Here is a 22029-nt window from a genome sequence, read left to right on the forward strand (position 1 = left end):
ATTTGCGTTACGAAATAAAAATGCATGTTATTTGTCAACTGAAAATATTTTCTTATTCAAATTCTGACGAATTGTTTTGCAAAATTCAACTTATTTCGCTTATTCGACCAGCCTTGTTTCTATTTTATTCCAATTACCTATTCAAATTCAGAATGGCATTTTCTTTCAGCTACTTAACTCGATATTTCTTCTCGTTGGCATTCTGACGGTGCAGCTATTTTCTGTAGTATCGAACGATACTTTCTGTCTTCCAGCGCCTCCGGCGCTTCGAGCCAGTTTTGTTGGGTTTTGGCGCAGAGAAAGAGTGAGAAAGAGAGAAACAGACGGAGATAGAGAAAGGCGGCGTGACGGGATTATTTTCTTTATTTGTATTCACGTCTCGCGTCTAGCCAAAGGCTGCGCAACGAGGGGTTGGAAAAGGGGGCGCGAATCAGGCGAGCAAATAATTGCAATACGAAAACGAGAACATCGATACTGCTTCTATGCGCACGTCTGTCTACGTATCTATATACAAATGTACGAACGGCGGTAAGAATGAAGAAACAAACGAAATTTTCCACCCCGGATTCAACGTTCGTATAAAAATAAAATAAATATGGTTATAACGTGTATGCATGAAAAACGGAAGTAATAATTCATTATATGTTTGCAAGAAAAAGGTAAGAAGAAACGATAAAATAATACCCAAGTACGTGAGCTGAAGCGAGTGTTTATGAATTGAAAATCGAAGGGAAAAAGAAATTGAATCATGAAAAACTTACAAAAGTAGAGACAAATAAAATATATATTTGGTTCAATGGGGAAGTTTTGTAGAAAAAAAAAGGTCCTTGACGTCAAATTTCAGAGACTTTGAGATTTTGTGTTTAGAATTAAGATAGATCGTCCGTACTTTCGAGAAAAATCTTATATTTATTTGTTGGGAACAAATTTGATGTTCCTCCTCTGTCGAATTTCGAAAACAACCCAGTGTTGAAAATTTCGTTGCATTCGTACACGGAACAGTGAATTCACCATAAATTTACCGTTCCTTAAATTCACAAATACATTAAATTTACTACGCAAATTTAGTAAATTCAAATTACTTGTTTTTTTTCTGTTTTCCCTAGAAATTTTAGTAAAATGAAGAATTTTGATTGTAAATTCAAGACGAATATACACTAGTAAGTAACTTACGTCACCGCTCCTGATTTATAAATTTTCAACCTGATTTTCGTAAATGGAAAACAATATTTTATCAAATACCGAACTCGTAGTAAATTCACAATAATTTTTTGACATTGCGCGTTACGTCGAGCTTTGCGGTATCGTACAAATATTTACGAATGAAAATACGGTGGCCGTTAATATTCATCAAAGTTGAAAAAAATACGAGCGGTAGAGCCTAAGGGGAATAAATAGACACTAAAAATACTAATCCAATAACGGGGAACTCGCATAGCATGGCATGGCGGAGCAAGCAATAGCGGGTGAGCGAGTGATTGATAGAACCCACCCTCCCGCCACCCCCTGCGCAATACGCGAATATACCACCCCGGGGAAAAAGTTTGACTCACTCAAACGTCGGTGGTCCAGGGGTCCGACCGCCACCTAATGGCCCTGGTACATCAATCAGGCCGATCCCACGCCCCGGCCAAACCGTAGGTATGTACCTTACACCTACCCAACCTACTGCCAATTTTTCGCCAACCCACCACGATTCTCGTTTCATTGAACATACACTGAGAGAAATTTTCAGTTCCGGTTACCGCTCGGTCCTTAAATATTTTCATTTTTTACCACGATCGACAAAACATGGTTCTAGGTAGAAAATGAAAATTAGTTTTCTAGCTGTTACCGGAAAGTCTAGTATCCGTTGCTATTCTTTCTCATTACGATCACTGTTGCTAGATTTTCTTGCAACTGTTGCGAAAATTTGATGCTCGTGCAAAAATAAATTGACGTTAAAGCCTCGTTTAACTAAAAAAGTAGATTAAACCTCACAAACTGATTTTGCGTTGCAATTACCAAAAAAGAATCGAAAATAGCGCAAAATGTTTACGCGTACCTCGTTTTTCGTAATTCCAACAATATTCGAACAGTTTTTTTTTTACCATACCTGTTTTACTCAATTTTTCTACTTACTGTAACAAATGAAATTTTTCTCAGTGCACGCTCGTTCTGTTCACCTCCCTTCCCCCTGACTCAGGTGCTTGAATTTTCACCTGCTGTTCGAAATATTTTTACAAACCTACAGCAGAAAGGTTTCGGAAGGTAGAATAATTTTTGGTACCATTTTTGTTCTCTCTCTTTTTTTGCCCAAATTCTTCATTCATTTTCACAATGATTACAAGTTATCAGTTTCACGCTTTTACTAATCTTTCTGGCCGTTTCGTGGAATCTTGGATTCGAACTGTTTTGGAATTTTTTTGTTACACGCATTATTACGTACAGAAATTCCAACTTTATACGTTAGAATATTATCGATTGTTTCTTTTTTTTTATATCTTGTATTCTTTTTTTTTTTTTTTTGTTATCGGTGAACCAAACAAAATATCAAAAAATTATTCGATTACCTGACATGTTCCCGTTAAAATAGCAAAATCCTGGATGACTTTCAGCCGGTTAAATTCGCACCGAATTCACACCACGGTGGATTATTTCCGTCAACGGAATGACATTCGCGATTTTCTTTTTTTTTTTTTTTTCATTTTATTTAATTTTTTTTCTATCGTCATTCTACTTTTTGTACTTCCATCTTGATTCCTCTCTATCTCTCTCTCATGTGTATATAATACATAATATATCTTTATACACACACGTATATGTACGTATGTATTCTATTCGGCTATTTCATTCGTTTATTTTTTATTCCGTTACGAATTATTTTTTTTACCTCTGGCCCCTGTGTCGAGGGTTAAATAAATTGAAATTCTTTTTGGCCCTCTCGCATTCTCTCTCTCTCTCTCTCTCTTTTTTCCCCAACGCATCTTTTCACCCGACGTCCGCTCGTTTTCAATTGTATTTTCAATTGTTTTACGGTCGTTTGATGACGCGATGGTTATACGCGTTTCACCCGATTAAACCTACGTGTAGGTACGCGGGGAATTTGATGAAAAAAAAAGAAAAAAAAAAACGTTGACAAAAAAACTGTCTTGCTTTAACCTCAGCTTCACGTTTTCACTCCGCGTCTGATACCTTGGCGGAAAATTCAGCCCTAGAAAACCAGTGTTTTTTTTTTTTTCTTATCTCTTGTCTTTTTCTTTTTCTTCTTACGATTAGATATCAACGAACATACGGATCTGCACAAAAATTCGAGAACTGAATATAAATACAGAAATAACTGTGCTGAAGCTGTGTCAAAAGAATTCTGAATGGAAAATCATGAATCTTGCAGAATTCTAATGCAAGAATCGTCTTTATATCATTTTACAGTCAGGTTTTTTTTATCATTTGATAAAAATCGATTTTAAACAGTCACGTTATTTCAGAGTTGTAATAATTCTCAGTATACTTAGTCACTGTGATTATTTTCATTTTTGGAATTCAGTTTCATTTTCAAAAAGGAAAGAGTTCGAGCGGTATGAAATTCTCGCATAATATAAAATCGCGTCAAAAATTTCTGAAAAAATATATTATTGACGTTCGATTCGCTAATAATATTGAAATGGAATAATGCGTATTAATATACGATTCATGTACGAAAGTAAACTTCATAATCGATTCTTCAAAACGGCAAGAATTTAATTTCTGAAGAAACCTAAAAATCAACCCTGATTCAAATGACTTCCTAAACCGAAAAAAAAAGAAAAGAAAGAAAAATTATTTCGAACAAACGAAAGTTTGCTTGTAAAAGACAAACAAAAAACTTTCCCCATTTAAATTATACACGAAATATAATAAGAATCAGCTTACGAGTAAGAAGAAGTAAAAGAAGAGAGAGAGAAAAAAACACACACACGCACAGACGGTGCAAAAATTCAATTTCCTCGGATTTAAAAAAATTCGATTAAACGAATCTCGAGCTTTTCGAATAACGTATGTTCAAAATTATACATCCGCACTGCAGTGTGAGTATATTATGTTCTTATAAATTGTATTCGCGAAATGCGACACGCGCGCACACACAAACGCTCACAGATAAATTCTCGTTCCTTTATCAACTTTTTTCCGCGAAACGATATCCGGGAACACAGATATACAAGGTACGTAGCACGTAACCGGATGGATGGGTGGACGGATGGATGAAGCGATCGGCTCGGATCGAATCGAATCGAATCGAATCGAATCAATGGCGGAGAAATGAACTTTCTACTCCTTATAGAAGTGTGTGTGTGTGTGCGTGGTATTTTTTTTTCTTTTCTTTTTTTCTCTCCTTGCTTCCGTTTGTTTTTTTTTTTTTTTCCGTTTCCTCGTCTCGCGGAGAAACGAAAGGACGAAGGAAAAGTTTCTTCTTCTTGTTTATTTCCAGATCAAGATCGAGAGATGTACTCCCACGTCAAAGACACGTGTGTTGGTTGTACGCGACTCGATCCTCGCGAGTCCAGAAAACGCGATTTGGGACTTCGGAGAGGCTAAGCGGCTCCCACGATTTTCACTCCCATTCACAGCCGCATCCTTTTTGCACACACACACACACACACACGCACATCAGTTTCCCTTTCAGCTATCCTCGCATCCATCTTCTATCGGATGCCGTGTCAACCGAATCTTACCGATTAAATACGCTTCGAGAAAATTAACTATTTTTTTTTTCTTCGCGTTTTGTTTATTTGCCATCTTTTTTTTTTTTTTTCATCCCTACCCGTGATGAAAATACAGAAAGATCAAAGCATCCGATGGTCACGGTATCGAATTTTTAACACTTTCACTCATAGCTGCAAGTATTCTTACCAATTATTTTACATCCATTTTTTTGATACTCGGAGAACTTTGAGAACATATTTCTTTGGACTTTTTTTTCTTATTTCTGATAGTGTACTAATAAATTTTCAATGCTCCAATGTAAATCATTGCGGTGTAATGTAAATTATTATAGTTATGAAAAAAAGAATTCATTTACGAGAAATTTACCCCTCTGGACACATTCATGATTTACATAAATTATAAATTTTTGGGGTCACCGATTTACGAATCTGAAATCGGATTTTAAAAATTGAACATAGCGGATCCAGACCATAATTTGCATCATTTCTTCTTTATTTTTTTTTTTCTCTTTTTCTCTTCTTCTTCTTCTCAGTAAGAATAATTTTTCAAAGAGGTAAAAACTCATTCTGTTATAAAGATTTCTTCCGGTCAGTTTCGTTTGAAGAAAAACGACGAAGCCTTGACGAATATACGATTGACGAATTTTCCCCCCACGATCATCGCTATCACAATTTTTTCATCCTTCTCTTTCCGTATTCCCGAAGCCGCGGATCATTACGCGGCATCATTCTAATTACTTGGGTCCATTCCCAGCGCCGGTGAGGGGTGAGGGGGAGGAATCAGTGATATACGACACTATAAATGCTATCTTCGTAAATAAAAATGAGCGAGACGGAGAGTCGAGAGAGAGAGAGAGAGAGAGAGAGGTGGGTGAAAAAAAAAGGAACGAGAACCTGCGGATGAAAAAGTGACTAAAAAATGTTGGAAATAAAATACTAGGCGATTAACGACGCTCCTTATTGGCCGTTTAATAACCGGGCAGCATGCGCGGCAGGAAGACGATCTATTCGGACGTTTGTAATGGTAAAGATGGAAAAATTCCCAACGTGAAAGCAGCGCGAAGCCGGCGTGAAATAACGTAAAGAAGAGAGGGATACTCGGTGATATAAGTCGATACGAAACTACCAGACTACCTGGATAGGTGCGTTTTACCAAAGCGACATCTCGAGTGCACGTATAATGGATTTAATTTACGTCTCGGGGGCCAATTTCGACGGGTAGGTATATTTTTAAATCGTAACTCAAGCGCTCGTTTCACAATACCGAACGAGAAATGTGAAGAACGACGAGGATGAGAAGTTGGTCACGTTACTGTAAGCGGCGCATGTTTGAGAAAAATCGCCGACATTTGACAAACCATTAATAAAGAAGAGATACTTTTATTTTTAAAAGCCAACTACTTTGATAAACATTTTTTACATTATCCAATAATGATATGTATGTATATATATATATATATACATCAGCTGACGGAGTGAATGATTTTTTTCTCCTTTTTACAAATCATTTCACATTCGTCGTAAAGTTTTTCCCGAGTAATTAATTAACCTTAGAATTTGTTGTACACCCGATATTCGTAATTTTTATCAAAATACCAAGTTTCCGGTTTTTTTTCTCCTTGTTCAAGCCAGAATTTTTATCTAGGATTTTCAAATTTTTTGTTCCACAAATCATCGTGATTTTTTTTTTTAACACGAAGTGAAAATTTTCACACGCTATGAATTATCCATTTTTGCAGAGAAATCAAAGTTTTTGTCAAATCTCGTCTGAAAGTTTCAACAATACCGATTATCGAATAATTCTAACACTTCTGTCTACAAGTTTTTAGCAATTTGCTATCGAAAATCTGTTTGTTTTTTTTTTTTTTTTTTCCACGCACCCAAACAATGTTTCAGAATTTTCTTGGATAAGTATAATTGAATCGTTCAAGAATATTGAGGTAAAAATTATCCACGATCTTCCTACAAAAAGCATTTTCTCTGTGCTACGACAATCGGTTTCAGATTATTTATTTTTTCTTCTTACGATGTAAAAATAATACACAGAGAAAAATGTTTACTCGTTTGGTAGAAAAACAAAAAGAAATTCTTGACGTAGTTTGTTAGAATCAAGTTGACTGAGTGCGAATCTGCACAAATTGTAAATACAAGTAACGTTAAACAATTTTGAGCCTAAAATTGTCAACTGGAAACCGAACAAGAACGTTGATTTAAATTTGAGAAAATCCAGAGAAATTAAAAGATCAAAACTGAATAAATTCTTCTCTTTGATAGAGAGATTTTTGAATTTCACCAAAGGGTTCGATGTTTTTCCCTTATTTACTTTCTCGGTATGCATTTTTTATAATTTCATTATTCTTTTTCCGCTAATTTGTCGAGTGAGTTATTAAAAGTATAAAATCCCATCGGCGTTGATGAACTCGAGAAGTGAAGGAAGTGAGGTGAGGGGTTGAAGTATAAAGGGGAGCCGAAACATGGATCTCGAGGCTACAATTAGCAACTACATCGTTCCCTCGTTGTTAATTCCGTAAAATGTTGATATTTTGTTTTATCTCTACTCTTTCCATCTTTCTCATACCTGCTTCAAGCCAGAAGGCCATAAGCAACAAGTATAACTGATGAATATAATTAGTCGTGGAGGAGAAAAATCACCGTATAGTGCATTTTGTGTGATATGATAAAAACAAAACAGTTAAAAAATATACCTAACAGTATGACGCGTTAGAATGGAAGAAAAATATGGGGAATTCCATGGAGATTCTGACCCTCGTCATTTCTGATTTTACTTTAAAAAATTTCTGCAATTTTCCCAACTCTGAAACAGCAGCCTGAAATTTTTCAAATTTTCAATTCAACGGCTCAATTATTTATTCATATTCAGAGTGATTTTGAAAAGGATATTTTGTAGAATTCTCAAAAACTTCAGAAACTGTATTTTCTTGTATTTTCTATTCCGAACATCCCACGACCAGGTCATTTTTTTAAAATTTTTTTCCCAGTCATTTGAATTTGCTGGTCAACTAAAACATTCTTTGAACGATCTGAAAATTTACGAAAAATTCTCAAACCTTCAATTTTTCACTCCTTAGAATATTTCTAGATCGATTCCATTATACATCGATTTTTGTCTATTTTTAGGCACATTCGACTTTATTTTATCAACTTCGTAATGAAAAATAAAAGTTTTGAGAATGATTTGAAAGCTTTCAGACCGTTCAAACAATGTTTAAGTTGATCAAAAAAATTAGAAGCATTGTAAAGAAAAAAACGAAAAAAAAAAATAGCAAAAATAATCGACCCATCTTGGCCCCGATCTTGAAATGTTTGTAAAAGAAAATACAGTTTTTGAGAGTTTCAAAAAAAGATCCTTTTCACAATCACTCTCAATATTTATATATATATATAACAATCAACCAGTTGAATAAATAAAATCTGAAAAAAATTCAGGGTACTGTTTAATAGTCGGGACAATTGCAGAAAAAATTTTCAACAATATTAAAAAAAAAGGTAAGTTGAGTTTCCCACGGAATTAAAAATTGTTGCTGCTTCCGTATTCAAACAATTTTCCAAGCGTATCATTTCTTTTCTTTTTTCTTCTCGTTCCCTCAAACCTCAAATAATTCTCCTCTTGGCTTCTGCCGGCTCGATTTCGTGTTCGAAAAAGAGCAGAGAACCAATAAAAAAAAAAAAAAAAAAAAATTAAAGGAGAGTATAGATACAAGATACGCACACTTGCATACCTAGGCTCGATATAACGAGTATCATTGTTTTTTCGTCACGGTACGTAATCACTCGAGTGACTGGCACCTTGTCCTTCAAGTGAATGAAATGCGGCCGGATCGGTTACTGAGGTCGAGTTATATGCATATATACGTACATACGTGTATAATATATATATAATGTATACATATATACACGTACGTATTATATACGTCCATATCTTATACGTTGTACCTACGTTACAAATCAGAATCTTATTATACACGCGAATGAATGTTGACGTGAAACGAGTGCAATGCAACGGTTGGTCGTTGTTACGGTACAAGCAATTTGTGTAATATCCGGGACATTCCACGCCAATTCAGTAACGCGGTCGTCAAATCGTTTTATACAATTTATGAAACAGTTTTTTTTTTTGTTATTTTCTTACCTGTGCGAAATATAATATTATCATTATTATTATTATTATTATTATTATTATTATTATTCATAGGTACGTAACGCGTCTACGATTTAGTCACCGATTTTTTATTTTATTCAAAATTTTATCCTCCAACACTGTTTTGAGTTATGATTTTCTTCCGTTTGAAGTGCAAAGAATGATACGAAAAATAGAAAATGAGAAAACTTCTTTCCTTTCACGTTGATAAAAATCAATTTGGATCGTGTGTTTGAGATGGGTCTTACTGACGTAGGAAAAATCCTTCAAAAAAATTGAGAACTATCATAGTGAACCGTTTACTAAGTTAACTTGGAATGCCTCATACACTCGTATCTGTTAAAAGATTTTTGCAAATTGCATTTCACGTATATATATATATATATATAAAGAAGCACAAATTCACGTTTAACGTCTGTTTTTTTCGGTAAAAAAATTCATATAATTTTATTCTCAACATTTTATGAGTACGTAGCTTTGTTTTTTTTTTTTTTTTCACAAACCGTACACTCAGATCTAATCGTTTTAAAATGTCACATAGATTTTCCCCGTACGATCTGTTAATCGAAGTGTGAAATTGAAGTTGCAATTAGATTTCGTTACATTGAAATAAGATACCTGAAACTTTGTGTTCGTACGTTGTAAGATGTAATACAAGTGTAATGAAAGTAGAAGAAGAAAAAAAAAAACCATTAAAATGGTTTAAAATAAAAAAAAAAAGTGAAACGAATACTTGGTAAGATGAAAAATAAGACGAAACGGAGGAGGGGGGAAAAAACGGTAAAAATGAGAGGAAGTTGAGTTAAGAAGAGAGAGAGAGAGAGAGGATTACGAAGGCACCTGCAGGGTCACTTTGTCGGCGGCGGAATTCGGTGCGCGACTTGGGATTAACGGCTAATGCAAGGTAAGTGGATTTTCGGACAGTGTGCCTGATACCTTTCGTGTCTCTGTACACAGAGAGGTAAATGTAAACGTAAACGTAAACGTAAACGTAAACGTAAACGTAAACGCGGAGTTTGAGTTTAAGTTTAAGGCCTTCCTGCCTCCTCCTCCTCCTCCTCATCTCACTCACCCTGCATATCATATTGCTCAAGTATTACTTATACTTTGCGGAGTTTGGCTTTCGTGTATTCGTATAACTATAATCTTATACGTATGAGGTATTCCGTGTTAACTGAGAGGACATTTTCCCTGACCCCCGCCAATTTGCTTCATTATTTTTTATACGATTCTAGAACCTAAAAAAAGCACTCGCCATTTTTTTCAGATTTTTCGTCCCAAACCATTATTTTTTAAAAAATATTACAAACATAACATGTGTTTTGTATACGTACAAAATAAGAAAACTGATTCCTATAAAATAATATTTAAAAAATACAAAAAAACAATTCTCCACCCTGATCTATGGCTCAAAATGTTTGTTTTGGGACCCAGAAATTATGTGAATTTTTGGAAAAAATAAAAAATGGCGTTCTTTTTAGGACCGTAAAAGAATTTGTAACATTTTTTAAAAAAGAATAGTTGGGAGGAAAAATCTAAAAAAAATGGTAAGAGCTTTCTTTAGGTTGTAGAATCGTATAAAAAATAATGAACCAAATTGACGGTGGGAGGGGAAAATGTCCTCTCAGTCGGCATGGAATACCTCATATATTGAGGCGCGGATCGTGTCTTACATTAATATATGCTCACTGCATTCCTCTACGTATTAATTTGTAGATTCAGGTATTATACTTACTAGAGTAATTAGCCGTCGGGCATATGCCTCGCCTTATTATTATACATATATATTATATGTACCATACTCTTACAGCGCGTAATTCCTGCGTATGACGGTATTTATTTATTTATTTATTTTATTTTTTTTTGCCATTTTTTCAATTTTATTTTTTTTTTCTTCTCGTACTTCATCTCCTAAAGTTTTTCGATGATTTTACTCGGACCCGACGTAGGAAAATTTTTTACATCGATTTACAATCGAAACGATGGAAATACGTGGAGACAATTAGTCGGAAAATGAAAATGAAACGCGTTTACCGATTTCCAAAGACTTTATTTTGCTTCGAACTGAAAGATCGAGCTTTTCATTTCGCGTTTGAAAGTATGAAAACTCTTTCTATTCGTTGTTGAGATTCACGCTTTTGAAAAACAGGTTATGAAAAAGTTGCTGAGAAACTGGGAAACAATTAATATCTGCCGGTATCAATAAAATTGCTACAAATAATATTATACATTGATTAAAATTGGAAATAAGCGTTTTTTTTTTGTTTTTTTACCAAATTTTTCGATTTCTCTGTTATATCTTTTTTCCTTCTTCCTCTGGTTACAATTTTCTTATACAACTGCAATTTTATTCCGCACTTTGATCTCCATAATTATTATATCACGAGTCAATTAATGAACCGGGGGGCCCGATTGAAGTATGAGAAACAAATTGGACAAGAGAGAGAGAGAGAGAGAAAGAGAGAGAGAGAGAGAGAAATATCGAAAAAATAAAATAAAATAATGAAAACGGAAGAAGGAAAGCAGCAGCGACAAGGCAAATTACGTAATTGGTTGGCGCTGCTTCAGGCTGATACTGGTTTTCATTTTCCCTTCATTTTATTATTATTATTATTATTTTTTATTTTTTTTTTACTTTCCTTCTACCTCTCCACGCCTGACAATATACAATATTTACGTAAAATTGAAATGTATAACAAATACTGAGTTGAAACGTAAGAAGAAAAAAATAAATAAATAAAAATGTATAGAATATAATACGTAAAAAGGAAAGGCAACAAAACTGTGAAAAAAAAAAAAGAAAATAAGTAGATAAATAAACGAATGAATACGTTGCCCGGTAAAACGGAGACACGGATCGTGATTCGGTGGTTTTTTTTTTCATCCTCCATTCATTTTGCACCCTATTATAAAATAACCCAACGTACGAATAAAGGTTAATACGATCTATCTTGAACGAGTATAAAAGAAAAAACAAAAAACCCCCAGGCTACAAACTGACAATGAGTGATAAATGAAGTACATGCTTTATTTAACGCTGAAATTTAAAATAAGTAAAATATTATGAAATATATATTGAATTTTTTTCGAAACAGAGGGAAAATGTTGATTGGGAAAAGAAACGAATCGCGATTAAATTGTATACAAGCAAAGACGCGTAGATTTGTGATGGTGTTTGAAATCGTCGTTCTAAATGCGAGAAAAACATCAATTTCTCGTTCTCAAACCTCGGCCTTAATCTCGCATTAAAAAATTTTTTATCGCTTATTTATATATTCTCATCTCGTGAAGATACGCGATCGCTGCTGCGATCCGGTTTTAAAGAACTCGTTCTTCGTTAATTATCCCGCCGCGACGAACGAGAATCGCAAAAATATTTAACGAGTATACGACATGATAAATAACAATGAGAAGATGGAAAAAAATATATACATATACATATATTTGCTCAAATTAACACGAAGGTTTATAATTAGATATCGACTTAAATCGTAAAAATATATTCTCTCGTTATATAAAATTTAAAATCTAATCAAAATTTTCAACACATTTCAGTCCATAAGTTATCAATAATTTTATACTTGGATTTTTTTTTGTTTTTTCTCACCCTCAAATCAACGATCAAAATAATTTTATAAATTCCGCGGAAACGAGTAAGCTTTTCAACGATAAAACTACTCGCTGACCGCGCATCTTGAATGAAACAGGATTAATAAAAGAGAGAGGTATAAGAAAAAAAGAAGGGAAAGGAAAACGAATTTCTTAGCCAGAAGACGACGCGACGTCTCGGCAAACGAACAGGTGATTTTTTTCTCAGACTTTCTGCCTCCGAATTTTTCCGACCCTCGACTGCAAGTTGATTAACTTTTTGCGTGCTTTCGCATGTGTCGGATTATACAGAGGATCGGTATCACCAGCCTCGGCTTTGACTCGAATTCGACAAAAGGATCTGCTTTCGTGTATCTCGTGGATAAACGAAAATGGAGCTTTTAAATCCCCTTCTCCTTTGTCTCCGTTGTTTTCATACAATTCCGATAAAATATTACTCCCAAATTTCAATTTATCTCACGTATTAAACAGGCGATTTGGAAATAAAAAAAATAAATAAATAAAATACAAAAATCGTAATCTGCAATTTTCGAAATATTAGAACGTAACGTTTTATTACAGTTTAATAAATTTTGGACAATACTGAAATTGCGAATAGATCATTTTTCCTAAATGTACCTTCAAACCTGTTTTCGTTTTTTTTTTGCTTCTCTTATATACATATATATCTGTATACAAAAAAGTTGATTTAAATGGAACAAAAGAGATAAAAGTGAAAGAAATCAAATTTTCAACTAGGAATGAAAACTAAATTCGTCAAGTGCGGAAAACCATTTCTTCATTTCTTCATTTCAAAGTCATTTCTTTTGAAAATTGTATTTTTATTACACGACGATATTTGCATACATCGTGCAAAAAAAAAAAACAACTAGAAAAGAGTTCTATTACTTCTATATTTCAAAACGGTTGATAAACTCGTCTAACTAACAGATACTTCGAGATTTTTTTAAAAATCCGTCAACGTAAAAGCAAAAAATCAGGATTGACTTCGACGACATTTATTTCTTTTTTTTTCCTCTCCTGACATCGACAAAATTTACAAACTGTTCACGAGAGAGAAAAATCTTTGTCTGCTTTCTTTTGGATTTGAAACAACAACGTCGAATGGAGAGAATTGAGGGAGAGGAGATGGTAGAAACGTGTCGTAGCTTAAAGTGGGAATAACGAGATAAAAATGTACGGCGTAACGTATAAATAAATATATATATTATATATATTATATATATCATATATATATATATATGGAATAAAAGATAACGTTTTTTACGAAATCGAAACACGTTTCTAATAACGGTCCGCGAAAGTAAACGCGCGGCGATCACCTTTTTCCTTTTTATCCTTCTTCCCGCTTTTCATTCTCTGCATTCCGTCTTATTCTATTCTCTTTCTGATTCGTCTTCCTTTCGTTATTCTACTTTAGCCGGCGGGGTTAGAGAAAATAAACCGCGTGACAACGGGTCATGGTTCTGTCCTCTATCCAAAACCGTCTTAAGACGAAACTCACTGCCCTTTGTAAACTTGTCCGTAAAAAAATACAAACAAAAATGAGTACAGGGAAAGTTATTTTTCCCGAAGAAAAGCATCTGAGCGGTTTGAACCTATAAGTGATTTTGGCAACGAGAAAAGCTGATGCCAAAAGATAGAGAGAGAGAGAGAGAGAGGGGGAGAGAGGGTTGAAACGACATGAATCAACCCCAAGAACTTGGATATGGGACATTCCACGTGAAACCAACAGATCATCGGCCTGTTTTCAATTCAATCCAATATTATTTTCATAGAATTGTTCATTTCAAAGAAAACGAGAGAAAAGTGGTACCTGTAATTTTTAAAATTATTGAAATATGATAAAAAATTACGTAATTTCCCTAAATAAATTATGTATTTTATTTAAAGTTCCTGTTGAGTGAGCTTCGATTATTATTGTTTTATTTGATTTTTTTGCAAATAAAGCAACGTTTCGTTCGTTTTACTCCGATTTTGGAACCATGACATAACGATATGTTTTCAAGTCCCCGATTTTACGAAAAAAAGTTTCATCGATTCAAAAAATGTCCATCTTCATGTCAAAAATATTTCCTCAGTTCACGAGGTCACCAGTGCTTTTACAAATGGGCGAAAAAATTTCGCTAAATTATTGGTATTATTTTTGACCGAAACAAACCAAAAATCCCAGAGGATCAGGCTGATGATTTGAACCGTTGGTTTGACATGGAATGCCTCATAAACGTATGAATATCATACACATCCTATCTGCGTACGTTTTTTTGTATGTAATATACGATTCGTTGATCGTTCGTTTCTTAAATTTGTACAATAATAATTACTCGCAACTCGAGATCCTCTCGAAAACAGCTGTTCTTGATCGTTCGAGTTTTGCAATAAGAAAAGTGAAATGAAGAGTAGATAAAGAAAAATAACTAAATAAAAGGAAACATTGGAACAAATTGTTAGATTACGAAACAAGAACATATATAAGTATATATGTACGGACACATGCATGATTTGAACTTCTTAGATAAATCTTGATCAGCAATACGCGCTGCGCAGCAATTAAACCGACAGTCGATGATACATCGTTCGATCTATCTATCGATCGATCGATCGTTTGCAGTTCGTATAATTATAATTTTAAAATTTTGTTGTTATAAAATCGGTTTGACATTTGAATAAAGAGAAACTAACGATTAACCACGATGAAAGTAATTCGCTAAATTTTATTTCTACAAAAATTACAACAACATTATTTAATTGTTGAAATTTTTTATACCACTGTGTAAAATTTTCCATATATTTTGCTTCAAAACGCAAGGTTAAAAAATCAAGCTGCGTAATATGAATAAAACCGCCTTCGCTTATGGTCGGATCGTTTGAAGTGCGTTAGGAGAGAAGAGTGAAGATTGGGAAAAAGAATAGAGAGTAGGGAAAAAAAAAATAAGTATACACGTACTTACTACAACGGACCGGAAAGACAAAGAAGAACGATAAAAATCTAAAGGGTCTTTATGTAACAGCATTTAACGTTTACCCAAACTCGTTCAAACTTTCTCTGTCTCTCTCTCTCTCTCTCACTCTCTCTCTCTCTCTCTTGTGAGTTCCTACTGCTGAAGTAGCAAAGGAGCCCCGAGTGTCTCCATTAAACTCCTGCCTGCATTCAAGATGGATGAATCTCGCCTTTTTCTCTTCTCTTTTCGCTTTTTTTCTTTAATCAACAAAATGAGATGGAAAATAAAAGGGCGGAAAGAGAGAGAGACAAAAAAAAATTCACAAAACTTATGATTATATACGGATGAGTAAAAATAAAAGTAAGGTAAGAAAATTACCGAGTAAAAGAAGAGGAAAAATAATAATAATAATTTAAAAATAAAACAATAAATAAATGGAAAGATGATTCAAATGAGATTGATGATATTTTCTTAACTCTTACTATTTATTTATTTGTTTCTTTCTCTCTCTCTCTGTCTTTCTCTCTCTCACTCTCTCTTGCTCTTCTTACGTTATAAAAATGCCTGCCGCGATAAAAGATTCAGGATCACGTAATTTCTGATTTGTCGAAACGTTTGTACATGTATAGACAATATGATATACATACATACATATATATTCTTTGCATTACGTATTTTATGAACATTAAAATATGATAACCGAACAGCTTTCATTATTCTTCGTCATTGTCGTTTTCGGGTTTTTGTAGATCGTGCTTCGAATTTATTATTTCTCAACGTTGAGGAACAAGAAGAGAAATGAAAAATAAAAAATTTCGTCACGGAATCACGTACGAGACGAATAATAACATCTCGTTCTTGTACGATACAGCTGAAGCAGTTTTGATGAAAAATTTAACGAGAATATCGAATAACCGTAAGAAAAGACAAAAAGTTGATAAATAGAGTATCTGGAATATTATCTTGTTTGATTTTTCCTTACGTATTAAATTCATCAATAATTTAATTAAAATCCATGCGATTCAATTCAATGAGAGATAGAATTTGTGAATTCTGAAAAATTCGATGGCTTCTTACGTGTACAGAAAGAAAAAAAAAAAACAGTGTTTTGCGAATTACATGATTAAAATTTATCTAGAATCTAGAATCAATCAGTCCAATTTTCATCCTTCTTCAATTTTAAAACTCAATTACTGAGACCGATTTTCCTGGTTGCTTTGTTTACAGTTTTAAAAATTTTCAAACAAATAAACAAAGGAATGACTAAAACAGTCATTGTGTCGATTCTATGAATGTTTGTAATTTCGTATCGAGTGAGAATAAGTAGAAAATGAAGCGAAATCATACAAGGATCAAGCATTGCATGTAATTTTTGGTCCTCTCCCATCCGGCGCAGACGCGTTAACGAGCAATTAATAGTCGACTTCCTCCAACGCGTTGTCGTCTGTAAAGGGGTGGGTTTCAGGGCTGGCGAAGGTGGCTGCGAACGTGATCAATGAGGGTTGGGATCGGAGGAAAAGGTTCAAGAGTAATCGTAAATTTCTTCCGGAGGTACGCACCCGCAGCCTTTCAGCTTGTCGACGCGACATTTTGGGGCTCCTCGGTCATAATGCCGCATGAGAAAAGAGCCTCGATATTAAACTCGGAAAATGTAACACACGTGTGCATTAAAAACCAGGTATCAGGTTGAGCCCACGCAACCGGATGATCACAATCGGGATAAAAAAAAAGTGAAGCGATGCAGTTTCTTTTTTCTTTTTTGTTTGATTGTGATCATTTAGTTCTATCAGCTTAATAGACGTTTCCAAATCCTGACCAAAGAAATCGGTACATCGCGACGAGTTGTTTGAATTATTTCCCGAAAGAATCCGAGGAGTGGAAGCTTAACGAGAGAGAATAATAAAATTCGGTATGGAAAGCGAGAAATCACGCAAGGCAGAGAAATATAGAAAATTTGATGGCAGAGATGGAAATATTCCAATGACATATGAAAAACTTGCGATGGAAGGAACGAGGAAATTAATAAGCGAGAGCAGAAGTTTATCGAGAGAGTTTTGAAAACATGGAGTACGTAAGAATTGAAAGAGAGGAAGAAGAAATAAAAATAAAGAAAAATAGTGACGATCAGAGACTGGAAAATGTATTGAAAAATTCAATTTGAAAATGTCGTACAACAACATTTTAGCTAGAGATGATATTTATCGAGAGAGTTTTGAAAGCATAGAGTACATAAGAATTGAAAGAGAGGAAGTAAAAATAAAAATAAAGAAAAATAGTGACGATCAGAGACTGGAAAATATACTGAAAAATTCAATTTGAAAATGTCGTATTACAAGATTTTGTCACGACTTGTCAAAGATTTGAAAGCTAGGGTTAATTTCGTATCATTACGCGTGCGAGGTTATGCACGATAACGGCGAGGCAATTAACTCGTTGTACATTAAGTTAAACGTCACGTACGTAGCGCGAAGCTAGGCAGGGGTAAGATGTATGTATTATATACATATATACATATACATATATATACAGACGTGTATTGCGAATAAATTGTTATATACCAGAGTCTGCGATAAGGGGTAAAAATTGAGTGGGTAGGTAGACTAGGTACCAACATGAGCAGCTCTGCATGCATGCGGCAACGTTCAGGGAGCAGCATGGCTTGCAAGTAGTAACGGCTCGACACAAGGAGGAGCAAAGCTTACGCTGGAGGCAATTATACCGCTGCACACTGCACCTCTTGGCGAACACGTATGTTATTATACTTCAGCGAATAAGGTGTTATACGGGGCAATTATCACCGACACGTGTGTGTGTGTGTGTGTGGTTGAACACAGTTGTTCATTCCTCCAGCTCTCGTGCTCGAGTCGCATTTGTGATCAGGATAGCCAGTTATCCGAGAATTATCCCGGTTCCATTACGTTTCACTAATGTGTGAAAAAAATTGTCTGTTCGTATTTTCGAAAAAGTCGAAACTTAAAAAATTATTTCTAGTAAGCTGCACAGCATCTTCGAATCGATGCGAATTTCTCAACGATTTCAGTTTTCACGGTGTGATATATACATATATCAGGATAAGCTAATTCACACGGGGTTTGAATAATTTTCTGGGGGATTCGAGCAATGATTCGGACAAATTCGATTAATTCTGATGTATACATTCGGTGGTATTTCATCGTATTGAAGAAAATTTTCGTCGAGGCTAAGTCATATTTGAACTAAATTCGGTCAAATATTAATACGAGGTTGTCGTATTTGTTCGTATTGCGTTAAAATTCGGTCAAGGTTCGGTCGTATTTAAACAAAATTCAGTCGAATATTATTATCACGATTCATTCGTTGTCAATCGTATTTTATTATATTCGAGCGAAATTGGATCGAGGCTGCGTTGCATTCAAATAAAATTTGATAAAATGTGTTTGTAATTCAGTCAAATATCCTCAAAATATATTTAAAAAGTATAATCTGATCAAGTATCGATTGAATTCTAACGTATTAGAATATACGGTTAAACTTAATAAAGTCTCGTCGAATCCTCCGTGAAATCTCGTTTGAATACAATTTAGATTTAGTCGATATCATAAACTCCCATTAAATATTTCTGAAAATCACGTTCAACGGCTTGAAAAATATGACAAAAAAATCAATCAAGGTACATCAAGTTTCAAAAAAAAAAAAATCATTCGAATGACGAGTGAATGTGAAAACAAAACAAAAAAATCTACTTTCCACAATGGCAGACCGTTTTTACTCCCGTTAACGTAGGTACACCGCAGACGGATGACATTCTCGAAGTTTCCATTAATCAATCTCACCTCGAGGGCATGAATCACGATTGCAATAGTCTGTAGCCGTCGTAACGACAATACGCCGTCGAATCCGAATCCAAAGATTTTCACCCAGTCACCGCAAGTGTGACGCGAATAGTTTCCTCTCATACATTTGTAAACGAACTCGAACGAACATTCACGGACAGATCGACCCGTGCCCGCATAAGCGAGATAATAATCACCATAATATACAACTTACTCGGCTTATCCAGATCCGACAATATATCATCAAGCTGGGGGTAAACCTCGGTAGATCTTAACACCAGGATAATCGTCGTACCAATTACGCACCACCACATTTTCCCTCCTTTGTTATAAGCTGCTCCTAATTTTCGTATCCTTGTTGTTGTTTTATTTATTTATTTATTTTTTTAATTTTCAAATTTTCTCTTCACTCATTTGCTTCAATCTATTCTCGTTATTCTCGTCGAGCCCCGTTCAACACCGACCCTACGTCACTCAACCACCACCCGCACCCATCACTATTCGTTCACCTTCACCCCCTGCAGCAGCACTCGGCTAATCAGCGATCGTCATAACCGCCCGCCTTGTCTAATCAACCATTACTCCCGCAATTTCTAACCCCGCACTATCGTCGTCGTTTTTCGCTCGCGCACCTGTTGGTCGAATTCGTTCGCAATTCACCAATTGCCCATCTCTCATCCCTTGCTGCCGCCGCAGATTCGCTCCGCTCCTGCACCCCGCCACTGTACGCGATATATTCGCACATCCAACTCCCCGCAGCGCTGCTCGATGTTTCAAAACTTTCCTACCTTCCGTCCCCGGTATGCCATTTTGTTTCTGTCTGGTATTTACCCTCTTATCGGAAAAATATATACGGGCTTTTCAAGTTGCGTCTTTTCTCTCGGGTTTCCGGAGCCTTTCAAACTTCCTGACTCACAGTTTCTTTACTTCAAGGAGTATCCAAAATTCACGCCCTTGTTAATGGGTTCAATTATTTTTTTTATCGTTGTTTCGTTTTCAAATATTTTTTTTCTTTTTTCGCTTCAAATATATTATGTATTTTTTACACTTGACGGTTGGTACGTTAAAAATTGTTTCGGTCAGTGAATTATTTTATCAAGTATACGAAGAATAATTATCTCGTTCACCAAATGAAATTTTTTCGAAAAAAAATTACACTGCACACTGGATACCGATTATATATATTCACCCCTTTTAGTTTAAAGTCAATGATACATTTTATAAAGATTATTTACTATATTTATATTATCTATGGAGAAACGGAGGGTCAAATCTTCTTCAATTATTGACAATTTTTAACAGGTATAAAAATATACGTTCAACACATCTTGCGTAACTTGACCGAAAATTTATTAAAATGTTCGTTCACTTGTGTAAGGTTCATGACAATTAGTTAATTGATTGATCAATAATTAGCGTTAATTATCATTGATTAATAATACGATCGATAATTTTCACCGATTCTACGTATCTGTTGTTTATTTATTATAACAATCGTTATCACACACACGGAATATTAATTTTCAACGCCAAAAGAATTAGCGAAATTTAAGAAACAAACATCAAAATTTTTGCAGTAGAATTATATATATTTTTTTTTTATTTGCTTATATTGGTATTTGAAAAAAATCTGGTAATTTGTTAACAAACAATATTGAACGAAATGTGTACCGTCGATTTGAAAATTGCGCAATAATTTTCCGGGCAAACGTTCCGGCGCATATCACGCACGACGAGCGACGCAGCAGTTGAATGAGAGGAGGAGGAGGATATACGTCCACGTCGAGTCCTGACCCGGCACGGCTCGGTACTGAAGCCATTGAAATCCGCGGCGACGGTTCGCGCCGTGTTGCGCCTTCCGACGCCCGACGCCCGCCGCCGCGGCGGCGGCGGCGGCGGCGGCGGCGGTCTCTCTAGTAAACGCCGCCGCGTCGGCCAACCTCGGCAATCATCGCACGCCCCTCGCCGATGCAGGCTGGACCCCCCCAGGGCGTATTTTCCTTACCTACGATTTACTAGCCTCTACGGTTAATCATCCGCCGCGTCCCTCCTCTCAGGTAACCGGCCAGCGTGCGATCTGCAACCGATCGTCCTTCGATCGCCTCTTTCTTGAATACGCTTCGGTCGATCTGAAGTTTGATCGGATTCCGAGCCTGTTTGCAGTCTAACGTGTCGATTGAATACCCACATGATAGGTAAAATATCCTGGGGATAGGTTTTTGGATCTGGTGAAATGGTTTTTGAAAACCAACGTTTTGCAATTGTTGACCAAAATTTGCCGGGTTCCGAGCCTACTTGTAGTTTAGCGTGTCGATTGCATACCCACGTGATAGGTAAAATATCCTGAGGATAGATTTTTGGATCTGGTGAAATGGTTTTTGATAACCAACATTTTTCAATTGTTGTCCGAAATTTACCGGATTTCGAACCTGCTTGCAGTCTAGCGTGTCGATTGAACATCCACATGATAGGTGAAATACTTTGGGAATAGATTTTTGGATCCAGTGTCACCGTTTTTGAAAAACTAAATTTTTATATTACAGGATATATCATATTCCGTTGTCGTTGTCATTGTTATTTAAAAGTGATGTGATCGAATAGTATTGAATATAGAATAAAAAACGACCATTTGACCCAGTTCAACCAGTGAATGCTACCAGTGAATAATACATTTTTTTTTAAATTGTCCACATCGTATTACTGTATAACGTTGATCAAAATAAATGTTACGGTTTCACAATAACCACAAACGCGCTGATAAGTACAAAAGAAAGAGAAAAAATGAAGCAAAGAAGAGAGAGAGGGAACTGGACATCAGCAAGGAA

At 35.2% G+C, this 22029-nt stretch overlaps 1 protein-coding gene across 1 annotated transcript in view; it reads right to left on the reverse strand.

Annotated features, from left to right (window-relative positions):
• Positions 1-20355, reverse strand: part of LOC124308749 (hemicentin-1-like) — an 82669-nt gene extending 62314 nt beyond the window's left edge. Inside the window, exon 1 of the mRNA XM_046771762.1 lies at positions 19419-20355. Within this exon, the coding sequence (XP_046627718.1) occupies positions 19419-19518 (100 nt within the window). The 5' untranslated portion in view covers positions 19519-20355. The remainder of the gene's footprint in view (positions 1-19418) is intronic.
• Positions 20356-22029: the final 1674 nt, after the last annotated feature.

Source organism: Neodiprion virginianus, chromosome 7 (genome assembly GCF_021901495.1).
Source record: "Neodiprion virginianus isolate iyNeoVirg1 chromosome 7, iyNeoVirg1.1, whole genome shotgun sequence".
Lineage (NCBI taxonomy): Eukaryota > Metazoa > Arthropoda > Insecta > Hymenoptera > Diprionidae > Neodiprion > Neodiprion virginianus.